Genomic DNA, 14,153 nt, shown 5'->3' on the forward strand with positions numbered 1-14,153 from the left:
CTGTGAAGTGAATTAATAATTATGTTTCTTTTCCACAGTTAAAAAGGACATGGTTTGATACACATATTAATTTTTTAAATTTTAATCATGTATACATCCATTAGTTATATAACAATATGGTATTGGAGGAATGGATTGATAGGTGGATTAATGTTCAGTTATAGGTTAATAAGGGCATTTTTCATTTTGAAGTATGGTTGCATAAGTGGATGTGTATGGGATAATAAAAAGGTTTATCACCATCTACTACCACATCAGTATTCAATAAAATATAACCCTCTCCGACCCCACTTCTTCCTCGTTACTTCCCCAACCCCGAAGACAAGTTTATTATTTTCCCCTATTTTCACCTCTGCTTCCACGACGTGGTGACCAAGTCCAAGAGGAATCAGTCTGGTGGCGGGAATGTGCTAACCGGAAGCCGTATACAACTAGCGCCATGAAGAAATTGCCCAAGCCAAAAACTGAAATAAGTCGATGGCCTAAAAACTTAAAAAGTACAGGACTATTGATTACCTAATGATATCGTACTAGCGTGAGCACTATTGTTGTTGTTGACATTCAGCACTAAAGGTTCCAGCCTTCCAGGTGAATTCCGGATAGTACCTATAATTCATTTCAAGTTCATTATTTAAGAAGTAAAGCTGACTTTAGGATGCGAAATTTCCAATTACCGAATATGCATGCACGAAAGACAGAGCAATGTTACAGGCCGCCTGTGAGTCACTAAATACCTTAAAATGTCGGCCACTAACTGCGTATGCAAATTTAAAAAATTCAAAATCCTTTTATCTTCGCTGTATGTTCTGCCTAAAACATAAATAAATTCGTAATTTTGAATCTTATGGCGGTTAGGTGTAGTCACGGCTCACGGGAGAAAGTTGAGGGCACTGCTCGTTGCCAATATGTTTTTCCACCTAAGAAATTCAAATTTTTATTGCAAGTTTGTTAAAGCCTACGGTTGTACTCTACGGTATAGTCTATCAAATTGGGAAAAAGGGAAAAGATCTAATAATAAATTACGACGGGAAAGTGTGCGAGGGAAAGTGTGCATGATGGAAAATGAAAGGGAAAAGAAAGAAAAATTTAATAAGTCTGCGATTGGACGACTGTCCCCAATACACAATTCTATACAGCCCATGTTCCAGGCAAAATCTCTCCAATACACTTTCTCCTGTCATCTTGCATCGGCTATATAAGACACGTTCTATAACCCGTGCCACTTTATTTCTTACCGGCTGAATTACAAGCTGGTTCGGTCCTTCTGTTTCTGTGATATTCACCTTGTTTCGTCGTGAAAACAAAAATGTGGCTGTTGTTTCTTCAGTTGTGTAAGCCTAGTCAATTTTTTATTCTGTTGGTTGTATCGTCAGCATTTGTGATCGTCGATGTTGGCGCCAGGAACTCTTGGACAGATCAGTCGACTTCCGCCAGCAACGAATCTGAGGTGATCGATGAATTTCCTCCAGCAACGGATGATGGACTGAAAGCGATGGACTGGAGTGCCGTTTGGCCTTATTTCAATACAGGTTGCCTGGAATGGCTACCCATCAATCACGTCTATTTCCAGCTAGCCAACAGTTTCCTCTTCCTGTCTTACCTGGCTCCCGCGGGACTTTATGGGCTCATCTACCTGCGTCTAACACTGGCCATCGGCTCGGCTTTCTTGTCCATTTGGGGATGGATTATTATTTGCGCTTTCGACACTTTTCTCTGGAACGCTCTTTTCTTTGCTATCAACGCAGTCCATGCCGTCGTCCTCATTATTTCATTGCGACCTGTGGCCTTGGATGAACAAGTGGAACAGGTACGTATTAAACGTAAATTAGATAATACTATGGGGGCTCACCTTTTGATCAATATTGTTGCTCCCATTCAATTCCCAGGTGTACAGAAACCTTTTCAAGCCACTGAAAGTGTCAAAGCAGCAATTCAATAAAGTGGCGAAATGTGTCATGTCCATCCGCCCAATCAAACGAGGCGAATATTTTGCCGTCGAGCAAGAAACAGCAGTAGAGACCCTTTCGCTTTTACTATCTGGAATGTATAATCAGAATTGGTTAACGCAAATAACAGAATAACAACTAGTAAATAAAATTATGTTACTTTCTTTCAGCATGTTGGTCATTGAAAGAGGAAAAACACTTTACGTTCTCTCTCCAATGCAATTCCTGGACTCACCGGACTGGTTTGACGATTCATGCGACCATATCTATCAAGTATAATGAATAGTTTTCCTGCTAAATGGATTAGAATGTATGATGTGAATTTGTTTCATTTAATAGGAGAGCATTCAAGCTTGTGAGGAATCGCGAGTCTTGCTCTGGCACCGTGATAAGTTGCAAGCGATCCTTCACAAGGATCTTTTCTTGCAATCTGTTTTCAATCAGATCCTTGGGCGAGACGTTGTTCATAAGCTCAGCGAGACAAGCCGCAATACGAACATAGTGAAAGCCAAAGGGTTTAGTGAACTGAATGGATCGACTATCGAAAATGAGAAATCGCCAAATGGCAAACCCTCGGGTAAGTTAAAAAGAAAATCTGGTCTCTTTCTCCTGACACTTTCTACTTAATTGCGGTTGTTAACGATGCCTTGTTTGAAGGAAAAGAGAACACGGCAAAGCGTGATCAGCAGGCACTGGAACAACTGTCACTATTAAATGAGACTGTTACCAAGAACGTTACGTATTCATTAAACAATAAAAGGCAATTCTCCCGTTAACACATAGTTACTACCTCACAGCACTGATGTGTACATCTTCAAGTATTACCATGTAACAGAGATTTAAAAACAAAAAAATCGTAGTTAATCTTAATAGTAATACTTACTTAATCAAAAATTCCGACGAATTTATCTGACTCAAGGTTCTCATAGAATTCAAGATTTCATATCAAGATGATCCTAGCTGGATGGATAATGACTTAAAATGAACATGTTCCATAATTGGGAAACAATTTTTAATTGAAATTCTTATTTCTAAGAATACACGAGTATTTCTTCAACACGTATATCATTTTCAACATGTGCATTTACACGAAAGAAAAATTGGTACACTCAAGCACGCATATCTTAATTTCAAGTAAGTATGTTTAGAAATGGAGTTTGTTACCAAATACAAATCTTAACAGTCAATCATGCATGATAGTCGGAAATGGCTTAGCTTATTCTTTTCGTCTGAGGATCGTTTATGGTCTCACCTTTTCCTTCCTTTTCTTGGCCCTTGTGATTGATGAGTCGAGGACGGCGACGAATTACTGATGCCGCTCCAGGTGGGCCAGGGGGGCCGGGAGGACCAGGAGGGCAGCTACAGCTGCTAGAACTAGACGAACCGTCTGTACCATTTGTCCCGGGTATACCGGGTTCTCCAGGTAAACCAGGTTCTCCTGCTGCACCATTCAAGCCGTCTAGTCCTGGAGGTCCGTCCGCACCGTTTACACCTGGTACACCATCTAATCCTGACGCGCCATCTGCACCGTCTGCACCGGGTACACCGGGCACACCGGGTACACCATCTGATCCAGGAATGCCATCAGCACCGTTTGCACCGTTAACACCGTCTACACCTGACGCGCCGGTAGGACCGTCCGCACCACTTGGGCCAGTCGGACCAGGTGGGCAAGTTGTGCAAGCACTTGTGGATGTAGAATCACCTGTTGAACCAGTAGGACCTGGTGGGCCGGGTGGGCCGGGTGGTCCTAGAGAAAAGAAGATATCGTGAACTTTGAATGGGTGGATATTATATTATTCACTACATACCCGGTGGTCCTCTCACAGCTGACAGCAATCCAAAAAGCGCATTCGCTTTCAATCCAAAGAAGCGGAACTCTGAATCATAATTTCGCCGAAATTCCAGCAATTCTTCTTCGTTTTTGTATTCACATTTTGTTTGTTTAAATAGATTTTTCAGCAAGTGATATGCGAGATCAAACAAATCAGAAGTAGGAGAATCGCCACAGTAAACCTAAATGATACCGTTACAAACATCCGATTCAATATGAAAAACGTATTCAGATTGGAAATGCTAAATCGAATTTACCTGTGATTGAGTAGGCATGCTGGAGATGGCCTTATTGGGCGTAAAATAATAGGAACTCTGCTGGTCATTATCTCCCTTATTTTTGTGGTTGACGCCTTGGTTATAGTTGTGGTTTTGGGAAACGGGCAGTGGCGAGTAATAAGGTGACGTCCAAAGTAATCTGCTGGCTTTTGCGTATTGATCCGATTGCGGTTGCTGGGAGAAAATCAGTGAAGCGGATGTTACCAAGAGCAGAGCGCATTTCATCTACGTGCAATTGGTATAAAAGATCGTAAGAATTTATTTCAAATATAACCAATTTTTTCAATCAAACATACCTTGCTGTAGAGGTTTCTGATGAGACGCCGTTTGAGCGCGACGAGAAGTGAAAAACAAAATGGTCTGAAGCAGGAATGAGGTTTCTTATATACTATCACATTTTTAAAATTTCATTTGAGTCCGATTCAAAGTGAACGGCCGCTGTTCGACACTATCTCTGTACTACAGCATCAGGCTTGAAATGTCTTTGACATCCGTTCCACTTGCTGCGTACAGTGTATGTCCCTTGTAATAAAAAACAGACCCCGGAAATAAATCCTCGGCATTAAGTACTTTGATATAACAGTCTTTAACAAAACGTAAGAGGACCACTCTTTTCATAAAAAATCTAAATTTAGTTTCCCAAATCCCATGTTCAGATTTCCTTTGATAATTAAAACTAACATACGTTTCGTACTTTTTGAACCAAAGACAAGTGCTTCAATTACTAAACCTTCTCGTACTTCATAAAAAGAACATCAGAAACTATCCCTTGAATGAAAATGTCGCCAAAAAAGAACAAAAAAGGTATTTTAAAAGCCAAAAGTGGTCTGTGAGGCGTAAATTTCAAACATCTCACATGGCTGCATCTCCTGCGATGAGCTAAAATTAACATGAACAATATTCAACTAAAAGTACAATAAATTATTTCTATTCGACTATGAATCATCGTCAACGTTGCAGATGATTTTAAGATGTATGTGTATACGTATTGACTCAATGTGCTTTATGTAAAAAGAAATCAATAGAAAATCAGATGTATAAATAATGATTTGAACTAAAGCTCAAATGGGAATTTCCCGGTATGCTTGCTTGGCTTTTAACTTAGTTTACTTTTTTTTAATGAGACTTTTCGATTGACGTTTGAGAGGGTTATTTTTACCTTCATTATTCGTTTGTCAACTCGACAAATTTGATGTTGAATATCACTTGAAGCCTCGCGCTAAGACACGCAATCAGTCCAACTCAAGCAGGTATTCAGCACGGTGTTGGAACTGATGATCCAGCGAACGGTCTACGTATCACATGAAAAAAGGAACCTATTGCTCAGTGGCAAAAGGAGAAGACTGTTAATTAATTAAGGCATAAGTCAAAGAAAAAATTTGGAAATAAGATTTGAAACACGTCGGTTTAAGTTAGCACAAATAACAAATCTTCTCTTATGATTAATCACTGATCTGTTGTTGATAGCTAGTATAAGGATTCAAGATAGAAAAAGGTAGTTTGTGTGTGAGTATGCAACTCTAATGCAGGTGATTTTGAAACATACAAAATTGAGGTGCATTAAATGCAGGTGCACACATGCAAGCTGAGATTATAGAAAGTATGAATGAACACAGATACAAAATCTTTGCGTTAAAGAAATCAACAGCGTGGTCACTGACCTGTGCTAACGTTGAAAAAAGGAAATCGACGAAAATTGGGACACGATAAGTCGATAATAGCGTCTACTTTTTTAATCAAGCAAACGTGACAATGGCTGTCCACATGTTTGAGGCTGAGCTAAACTAGTGTTTCAGTGTTTCACTGGGAAAGTGGGAATAATTGTTTAAAATATAACGAACTGACAACACCAAGAACAGAATTCAATCAGGGACTGAGTAATAAAAGCTTTGACTCTTTAAAAACTGCATGTAAAATACTTTATTTTCAAAACTTACGGTTTCTGAGCAGACAAGGTATTCAAATAAAATGTCAACAAGCGTCTCATGCGCCATCTAGATACGGAGACAAAAAATTATTTGATGAATTTAAAAAAGAAAATGAATGAACCCAAAACTCAAATGTGCTACTATTTTTACTTTTAAAGTTCTAATAATCTTGCCTCAGCAAATTCAGTCATAGAATTATATTTAAAAAAAAAAAATAGTTCAGTCTCATTCCATACACGACACAGTCAAAATATGCACACACACAAAATATTAGCTTATTGTTTTCTTTTGGAGATCGTCTATAATCTTGCTTTGAAATTTTCCCTCTTGTTCCTCATGGATTTCCTGATTGACGATTCTAGGCCGGCGACGATTATTATTATTATTATTATTGCCAGGAGGGCCAGGAGGGCCGGGAGGGCCAGCAACAGTTGAGTCTGCGCCAGGTGGACCGGTCGGGCCAGGTGGGCAAGTCGTGCAGGCACTTGTGGTTGTAGCAGCCGCATCACTTGTTGGGCCAGGAGGGCCTGGTGGACCTTAAAAAAAGAAACGTGAATGTTGATTGAACAGGAAAATATTATTGATACCTGGCGGTCCTCTTAGAGCTGAAAGCAATCCAAGAAAAGCATGTGCTTTCAATCCAAAGAAGCGGAGATCCGAACCAGCTGGATCCCGCCGGAATTCAAACTCGTCTTTGTTTTTGTATTCCCATTTCATTTGCTCACACAGACTTTCCAGTAATCGATTTTTGGGATCGGGCAAATCAAAAAGTGGAGGATTAATTGGGTAACCCCTCGGATAATTGGCGTTAGGGTCGCCACAGTAAACCTTCGAAATATTCCAACACTTTCAACATTGAATCACGATTGAATAGTATAGTAAAAATTGCTGCTAAATAAGTTTACCTGTGATTGAGTGCTGCTGGTGATGGCCTTTTTGGGTGTGAAATAATAGGAGCTCTGTTGGCCATCATCTTCCTTATTTCCATAGTGGGCGCTTTGGAAGTTGTCATTTTCGGAATTGGGTTGCTGCGGCGAGTGATGCGACGTCCGAAGTAATCTGCTGTCTTTTGTATACTGGTGTAATTGTGACTTACTGGAGACGATCGACGAAGCGAATAGTAACATCAGCAGCGTGAATTTCATCTATTTGCAGTTAGCATAACATTTAGGTTGCACGTAAACTATTTCAATATGTAAATTTGTTTGATATTATACCTTGTTTAAAGAGTTGAATATCTTCTGAAGGCAGCTCTCAATACCAGCACGACGAGTGGTGAATGCCAAAATGGACTGATCCAAGGATGAGCAACATCTTTATATCGTCACATCCGCATTATTTTTTTCTGTTGAAATTTCCGCACTACTGCTCATTTTATTTAAAGTCCAAGATTCAAAGTGAACGAAAGTGAATAACTGTTTTTCGGTCTTCAACATCAGCTTGAAATTTCTTTCACACCTGTGACACTCAGATCGTAAAAAGTGTCCCTTATAATAAAGAACAGCACACACGAATCCTCAACCGGGCGTATGCTGCTATAACGGGCAGTAGCCTATAACAAACCTTCTTAGAAGAGACCCACTCTTTTTCACGAAATTGAAATGTGAACTCCCGTTTCGAATTTAACTTGCGAGATCTTGAATGGCTAAATATGCTTTCTTCATTTTCCACCAATAAAATTCTGGGTAGAAGGAACGAAATTCATTTTTCTACCAATTTAAAAAACAAAACTATTAGTCTATTACTGTGCCGATAATTACAGCCAGCAAATTTGGTCTGTGGTGCGTAAGATTTCGCATGACTGCATCTTTTGAGTCAAGCTTACGTAGCATATCAAGAATATTCGAGAAAATGCTAAATAAATTACACCTCTATTCAGCTATTCGTTTTCGTTACTATTCCTCAACGTAATGTTAATTGTCAAAGTATTTGAAACCTCTTCGTTCAAAAAACTGCTATTTAAAAAAAACCGTATATTTAAACCAAAAGTTGTTACAAAAGGTTACAAAAGGCGACGAAAAAGACGGAAGCGATTGGACTTCCATTTGAACGTACATCACCAGCTTGGATGTTGCTAAATATTCAAATGAATGTCGGTCAGACGGGGTATAAAGTAGGAAAGCAATTCGCAGTCGTCGTATTGATCAGCAAACAATATAGCCAGCTGGTAAACAGACAGCTACATTCATCCCTGTCGGATCTAGAAGAACCGTACTTGTCACAGTCGCTGCGATGAACGAATAAGATGTCAACGTAGTCGATGCAGCAATACCGCCACCGAAAAAACGTTTCTCTCTCGAATTATCACTCTGAATCTTTTCTGACGAAACTTCAACAGTGCTAACAAGAGAGCCATCGAGGACCTGGTCATTGCCATTGATTGACAGGAGACGTGATTCACGCGCCCGTGGCGGAAGAGCCGTTGGCTCCAATCTTTGCAGAAAAGAATAAACTTTGAAGCGCAATTTTAATAATTAAATTTGAATGTGTTAGTCACTTACTCTAGAGTTTTGGAAGGGACGATAGGGAACTGGTTTCCGGAATCGTCGGCTTCACGTTTCTTCCGGCCAGCGCAAGTGGGCGAGGGAACAGCCACTAAATTGTTGGCCGGGACGCAGATGACGACCGAGCCGAGAGTTGTCACAGTCGATGTGATGGTGAACGTTGCCGTTTTGTAGAACGGATTGTTGATTGTGCTGCTGTAAAAGAGTCGGCCGCCAGATGAACCTTTGTATCTTGACTGGCCGTCATCGAATTCAACTTGCGGCTCATCGTCGATGTCGTCTTGACTTCCCAAAACAAGCGGGAAATTTAAATCTTCATTCTGCAACATTTTGAAATCAGGATTAAAGATATTAGTGTGCGATTTTTAAAAATGTTTTCCTACTACTGGGATGTAAGCGATGGGCCCGTAGTAAACGGATTGCTTGTAATGTTGAACGTAGGGCGACGCCCAAATCAGACCTCTTGGCCGTTGGAATTGCTGGTGGGAGAGGACCACCATCGCCGATAAAAACATCAATGCGAATTTCATCTGTCCCTCGGTAATGTAAGGAAATTCAAATTATGACAAATTCAACTTAAAGTATAAGTTATTCTCATAAACTTACCTCTGAGAAACTGGTGGCTGCTCTGATAAGAAGATCGGAGATGAGTATAGCAAGTCCGTTCTAGACCGAAAGATGCTGGGCTCTTATATATACGCCATCCGCTTGTGTCCAAGTTCCACTATATGGTCGTCCCTTTTTATTTTTTAGAAATTCGGTTCAACCTTGCGGTCAGATGGAAAAAGGTAAGTCATGTCATCCCTATACAATGGTGAAGGACACACTAAATATTACTTGATACGGACACCACCTGAAATGTCTTCGCTATATTTATATTATATTATAATGGGTTAGTATATCATTCATTCGCCTTCCATTCACACCCTCGTATGGGTTACAGTCAACCGTGTTATAACGAGCCGCTTAACAGATTTCTTTTGACATTTTTGAAGACGAAGTTAATCATACATTTCACAGTTGAATGACATCAAGGCAACATTTTCAAAGCTTTAAATGAAATAGATAATTCATTTTCATCGGAAAAGGACGCGAGATCAGTATCTTTCTCTCATTTTTGTTCCATTGGTGCGCTCTGGTCTCTTATAACTTCATCGTTGAATATTGAAATAATTATGGTACTTTCTAAAATATTTTTAAAAACCACCAGACTAAATCAATAAGCCTTCATAGCTCAGTGGTAGAGCGTTGGTCTCGTACACATTTAAAGTCAACCAAAGGCCGAGAGTTCGATCCTCTCTGGAGGCATTCAGTGTAAATTGATTGCTTAAGATATCTCTGTCAGTTTACTTTTAATCGCTGATTAAACGTGATTTCGTACAAGAAGTCGGTTTGTCGGTATCAACCTGTTTTCGCTAAACTGTTTAAAGTGGATGACACGTCTAACTTTCTTGGCTCTGCTCTACTTCACAGCATAACTATAAATTTAGTTTGAACCTGATGCGATGTATCATAGCGTTTATTGTATTGCTAATCAGAATGGAAATAACATGGGTCAATATTATTCTATTTGACCCTTATTTGGATCACTTCCCATACATAACTATCTGCAAAGAAAGAACAGAACCAATACTAATAATCTCATAATCATAAGGGCTTTCTTAACTCCGGTTAATCAGCCAGTTGAATCAAGCAAAGACCACGTCTCAGAGTTCAATCATCTCACATTAAGTCAGTAAAATGAATGCCGTTATATAGTTCGATCAATCGACGAAGATCAATTCAGCCAAAGGAAAAGATTAAAATCTGTCGCCCATCAGTATCGCACGTCTTTTAACGTTTTGGCCGAAAATCGACGATCCCAGAATTTTTAATTCGATGAACTTTGCTCACAACGGGACTTTTCGTATCTCGTTTCCCAGTTGCCGCACTGAATCAAAGACTAGGACATTTCTCCCGTTATATCTGAAGAAAAATTGATCCTGCAGCTTTATACCTAAACGTGGCTCGTAATAAAATGTAGTTTGAACAGGTCTGTATAATGTAATTTAGACGCATGGGAAACGCTTGGATACAATTGAGAATACTAAAAAAAAATGTATTAACACTTCGTGCGTAACCTTTTTAAAAATTCGATCACACAGCATCAACAATCAGCAAAATGTTTTTTAAATGTGTGAGTGAAAGTCCGTATATTCGGCCTCTTTCTCTCTCAATTTAATCGACAGACACTCTATTTATATATCAAACGCCGGCTGCTGATGATGAATATTGATGCATTCTCGGGTGAAAGTCTTTTCGCCATCTCTAATACACTATATAAAGAGTAGCCGAGTTGGCCATAATTATTAATGGACTGTGAGCGCCACAGCCGCTTTTAATAGGACGTCGCCGCCTGTCGGTCCGTTATATAACTCTCACCTTTTGTATGGAGTGAGAATTGATTGCGCAGAGAGCTCGACAGGATCGGATCAAAGTATTTAGCTGGTGTTATATTGTTTGTTGATAGACTCTGGTCTTGATCCAAGTGTTCTCTCGCCGGGGGAATTCAAGTTGGTCATTATATTAATTCTTAATCCTTAATTTGACGTAATTAGAGAAAATGTGGCTGTCTTATCGATTTTGTGGTAGCTGCATTTCCCTTTTGATGTTAACGTTGTCTGTTGACACAGTCGATGACGTAAGCAAATCCCAATCTTTCCCTTCGAATTCGATTGTCGATGGTTCCATCAAAATTTTCGCTGATTCATTCAATGACGAGAAACTTGACTCAATATCGTCGGATGCGTCCGACAGACGTAATCGCTATTCCATCGTCAACGAACAGTGGAATGCGGAGAAAAGTGACGGATCGGTTGGGTTGCTGGATCGTCAAGCCAACAAGAGTTCCACAAATGGCATTGCGTCACCATCAGCATCAGCAGCGGGAGATTCGAATGTCTTTTTGCCTTATTTCTACACGGGCTGCTCGTGGCTGCCCATCAATCAAGTCATCTTCCAGATGGCCCATGTGTTCATCTGTCTGTCATACCTGGCACCTGCGACACTTTACGGGCTCATCTTCCTGCGCCTGGTGCTGGCCATCGGCTCGGCTTTCTTGGCCGGTTGGGCTTGTTTCATCATTTGCGCTTTCGACACTTTCCTATGGAACACTCTCTTCCTTCTCATCAACGCGATTCACGCCATCTTCCTTATTTTCTCACTGCGAGCTGTCAAGTTCGGCCCACAAATCGAAGAGGTATTAAATTAATTAAATGAATTATTTGTATTCAAATAAATTTTATTAAAAAATTTTGGGTTGAAAGGTGTACCAACATTTTTTCGAGCCGCTAAAAGTGTCGAAGCATCAGTTCAAGAAAGTGGCCAAATGCATCAAATCCATCCGGCTAATGGCCAGAGGTGAATATTTCGCAATTGAAAAAGAAGCCCGAGTTGAAACACTTTCACTCTTATTATCTGGAAGGTATGTTATCAGCTAATTTTATTCTATAAACAGACAACGCGACCCTTACAAAAAATTTTAATTAAATATGACATTTAAAATTTTTTTTTTAAATTTAATTAAATTTAATTCTTATTATTTTTTTATTGACTTTACAAAATAAATTTGTTTTCAAACAGTATGTTGGTCATTGAAAATAGCCGGACCCTACACTACCTCCATCCCATGCAATTCCTCGACTCGGCCGAATGGTTTGACAATACATCCGACGATTGTTATCATCAAGTAAAACATTTTTACCTTTTTTTCCCACCCTTTATGGGAGAACTTACACAACATTTTTTGTCACACGCATAGACGAGCATTCAAACTTGCGAGGAATCTCGGATTTTACTCTGGCATCGAGATCAACTGCTGTCGATCCTTCAAAAGGATCTCTTCTTGCAATCGGTGTTCCGTCAGATTCTCGGCCGAGATGTGGTCGGCAAACTTTGTCAGGTGAGTCTGTAATATATTTAACATTCTGAATGGATGGAACCAGGAATAACAGCACCTGTGTGACGTAGATGAGGGAGAGGATTGCCAGTTCCGGTTGCGGCGGAAGTCCGTTATTCAAGACCAACCTTTTGAACAATGTCTTGTTCATTGAAAATGAGAAACCATCAACAGCGACACTTTCACCAACACTCAACTCCAAAAATGTGAAAGTGAAATTTTCAAAACGAATTCGCAAACCCATTCAGCAGGCAAGTTATTATATAGCTAATACCTGCGCAGAATAATTCTCATTTGATTAATCGGCGTCGTGATTTAACTGCAGATTAATAAAAAGACTTTCAACCCTAATGGCGCCAACATCCCGGCACACATCAGCACCAGCAACCCGATGAATACCCTTTAAATCCAATTTGGTATGCCAGTCAGGATATCTTGTTCATTTCTTTAAATTTTTTTAAAAATAAAAATTCATTGAATTCTTTTTGTTTTGTTGTTGCAGAAATGTAGAAAGAGAATACCGGGGATTCTCCCGCTCCTATATCACTTGACATTCGAACCACCGCCCAACAACAACGCTTTACCAAATGCAAATCTATCACATCTTGCTAGCGCAAAAATGTATTAGACTATATAGTCGTGTATGACCAAATCGAACCTGCTGCGCGTTTTTCGGTTTTCCCTTTGGTGACATTTTCGATCGATCAATGTCTTGTCCCCATTTGCATTCCCTTCTATAAGATGTTCTTCTTCGTTTTTTGAATTCACTTGTCCTCCCTGTTTCATTTTTTACCTTTTTGGCCTTGAATGTAGAATCGTAAAAGGTATTATATACATTTGAATGTCTACACGGAACATTCTTTCGTCGGATTGCGTATTATTATTATTGTAGTGTTACAGTATAACCTGGCGGCAGCATGCAGATTGCGCATTCTCTCAGACAGTCGCCGAAGATTTAAGTTTACGACCATCGTAAATTTTTTTTTTTAGAATAATTATTACTCTTAGGAGACAATAGGACTCTCTCCGTGACTGAAACGACGCCGCAGTATTATAAAGGAATAGCTTACTGCTGCTGTTGCGTTAAACCGGAAGCCATAGGCCACCCCCCAGCAACGGCAAAGAACAAATATCAGCAACGTACATATATACACTTCATGATTCGTTTATAAATGCCAGCGTTATACAAAAATTCAAGACTTGATTGAGCCCGGTTGGATATCCACAAAAATGTGAGTGTAAAGAAATTTGAATTATTGCAAATTGACTCGCTGATGATATTTCAAATGGAGGGGCAATGCCCCGAGCCCCCGCCATCATACCTCGTTAACCTTGGTGACTCGTGCGATGATAGGACTGCGGGTATTTTTAATTTCCTTTGGTGTCATTCGTCCTCTGCCCGGTATGAGGGTGGGGGGATGTAATGGGAATTGCGCAAATAATTTACTTTGTTCTAAAGTCGGAGAGAAATTTCAACACACACTGAAAACCGGACAATCAAGTCCGACTTTTGTGCAATAAGAATTGAACACATTTTCTCTCTTGTTTTACAAACGAAACGACTTTGCTATTTACGTAACAGAGATTTGGTATTACCGTCTTCGCCATAAATGTGTGTGATAGTGGCCGTTGATGAGTGTATTTATAGAAAAAGAAGAGTCACAAAATGCGGGTTTGAATTATCTATTCAAGAAATCGAGAACAGGTATTTGAACTTGACCTTGCA

At 39.8% G+C, this 14,153-nt stretch overlaps 4 protein-coding genes, 1 long non-coding RNA gene and 1 other non-coding gene across 10 annotated transcripts; 3 read left to right on the forward strand and 3 right to left on the reverse strand.

Annotated features, from left to right (window-relative positions):
* Nucleotides 1–101: 101 nt before the first annotated feature.
* Nucleotides 102–1,358, reverse strand: LOC124336610. Its single transcript, XR_006917118.1, has 3 exons — nucleotides 1,236–1,358; nucleotides 675–917; nucleotides 102–606 (listed from the first exon to the last, which is right to left on the reverse strand). It is a non-coding gene; the product is annotated as an uncharacterized LOC124336610 (long non-coding RNA).
* LOC124336291 (blood vessel epicardial substance-like) lies at nucleotides 1,307–3,003 on the forward strand. Its single transcript, XM_046790042.1, has 5 exons — nucleotides 1,307–1,807; nucleotides 1,887–2,044; nucleotides 2,117–2,219; nucleotides 2,286–2,523; nucleotides 2,604–3,003. The coding sequence occupies exons 1-5, from the start codon at nucleotides 1,307–1,309 to the stop codon at nucleotides 2,720–2,722; spliced, it is 1,119 nt and encodes a 372-aa protein (XP_046645998.1). The 3' UTR covers nucleotides 2,723–3,003.
* A 91-nt stretch (nucleotides 3,004–3,094) lies between these two features.
* On the reverse strand, nucleotides 3,095–5,135 carry LOC124336331 (collagen alpha-2(IX) chain-like). 3 transcript variants are annotated; one of them, XM_046790101.1, is made up of 5 exons: nucleotides 4,355–5,135; nucleotides 4,038–4,283; nucleotides 3,758–3,962; nucleotides 3,565–3,696; nucleotides 3,095–3,456 (listed from the first exon to the last, which is right to left on the reverse strand). In XM_046790101.1, the coding sequence occupies exons 2-5, from the start codon at nucleotides 4,281–4,283 to the stop codon at nucleotides 3,158–3,160; spliced, it is 882 nt and encodes a 293-aa protein (XP_046646057.1). In that variant the 5' UTR covers nucleotides 4,355–5,135; the 3' UTR covers nucleotides 3,095–3,157. The 3 variants fall into 3 exon arrangements, with proteins under 3 accessions (XP_046646057.1, XP_046646056.1, XP_046646054.1); XM_046790100.1 differs by having other exon boundaries at nucleotides 3,095–3,688; nucleotides 3,759–3,962; XM_046790098.1 differs by having other exon boundaries at nucleotides 3,095–3,696.
* A 2,811-nt stretch (nucleotides 5,136–7,946) lies between these two features.
* Nucleotides 7,947–9,183, reverse strand: LOC124336419. 2 transcript variants are annotated; one of them, XM_046790225.1, is made up of 4 exons: nucleotides 9,097–9,183; nucleotides 8,877–9,020; nucleotides 8,488–8,810; nucleotides 7,947–8,419 (listed from the first exon to the last, which is right to left on the reverse strand). In XM_046790225.1, the coding sequence occupies exons 2-4, from the start codon at nucleotides 9,018–9,020 to the stop codon at nucleotides 8,131–8,133; spliced, it is 756 nt and encodes a 251-aa protein (XP_046646181.1). In that variant the 5' UTR covers nucleotides 9,097–9,183; the 3' UTR covers nucleotides 7,947–8,130. The 2 variants fall into 2 exon arrangements, with proteins under 2 accessions (XP_046646181.1, XP_046646179.1); XM_046790223.1 differs by having other exon boundaries at nucleotides 8,874–9,020.
* A 530-nt stretch (nucleotides 9,184–9,713) lies between these two features.
* Nucleotides 9,714–9,798, forward strand: Trnat-cgu. The gene is given in 2 exon segments: nucleotides 9,714–9,749; nucleotides 9,763–9,798. It is a non-coding gene; the product is annotated as a tRNA-Thr (tRNA).
* Nucleotides 9,799–10,870: 1,072 nt separating this feature from the next.
* On the forward strand, nucleotides 10,871–13,297 carry LOC124336233 (blood vessel epicardial substance-like). Of its 2 annotated transcripts, none has more exons than XM_046789960.1 (7): nucleotides 10,871–11,728; nucleotides 11,796–11,953; nucleotides 12,112–12,217; nucleotides 12,290–12,430; nucleotides 12,499–12,678; nucleotides 12,753–12,843; nucleotides 12,930–13,297. In XM_046789960.1, exons 1-6 carry the CDS (start codon nucleotides 11,093–11,095, stop codon nucleotides 12,831–12,833), a joined length of 1,302 nt encoding a protein of 433 aa, XP_046645916.1. In that variant the 5' UTR covers nucleotides 10,871–11,092; the 3' UTR covers nucleotides 12,834–12,843; nucleotides 12,930–13,297. The 2 variants fall into 2 exon arrangements, with proteins under 2 accessions (XP_046645916.1, XP_046645915.1); XM_046789959.1 differs by having other exon boundaries at nucleotides 12,938–13,297.
* The last annotated feature ends 856 nt before the right edge of the window (nucleotides 13,298–14,153 follow it).

The sequence above is a fragment of the Daphnia pulicaria genome, chromosome 4, assembly GCF_021234035.1.
Source record: "Daphnia pulicaria isolate SC F1-1A chromosome 4, SC_F0-13Bv2, whole genome shotgun sequence".
In the NCBI taxonomy this organism is placed as follows: domain Eukaryota; kingdom Metazoa; phylum Arthropoda; class Branchiopoda; order Diplostraca; family Daphniidae; genus Daphnia; species Daphnia pulicaria.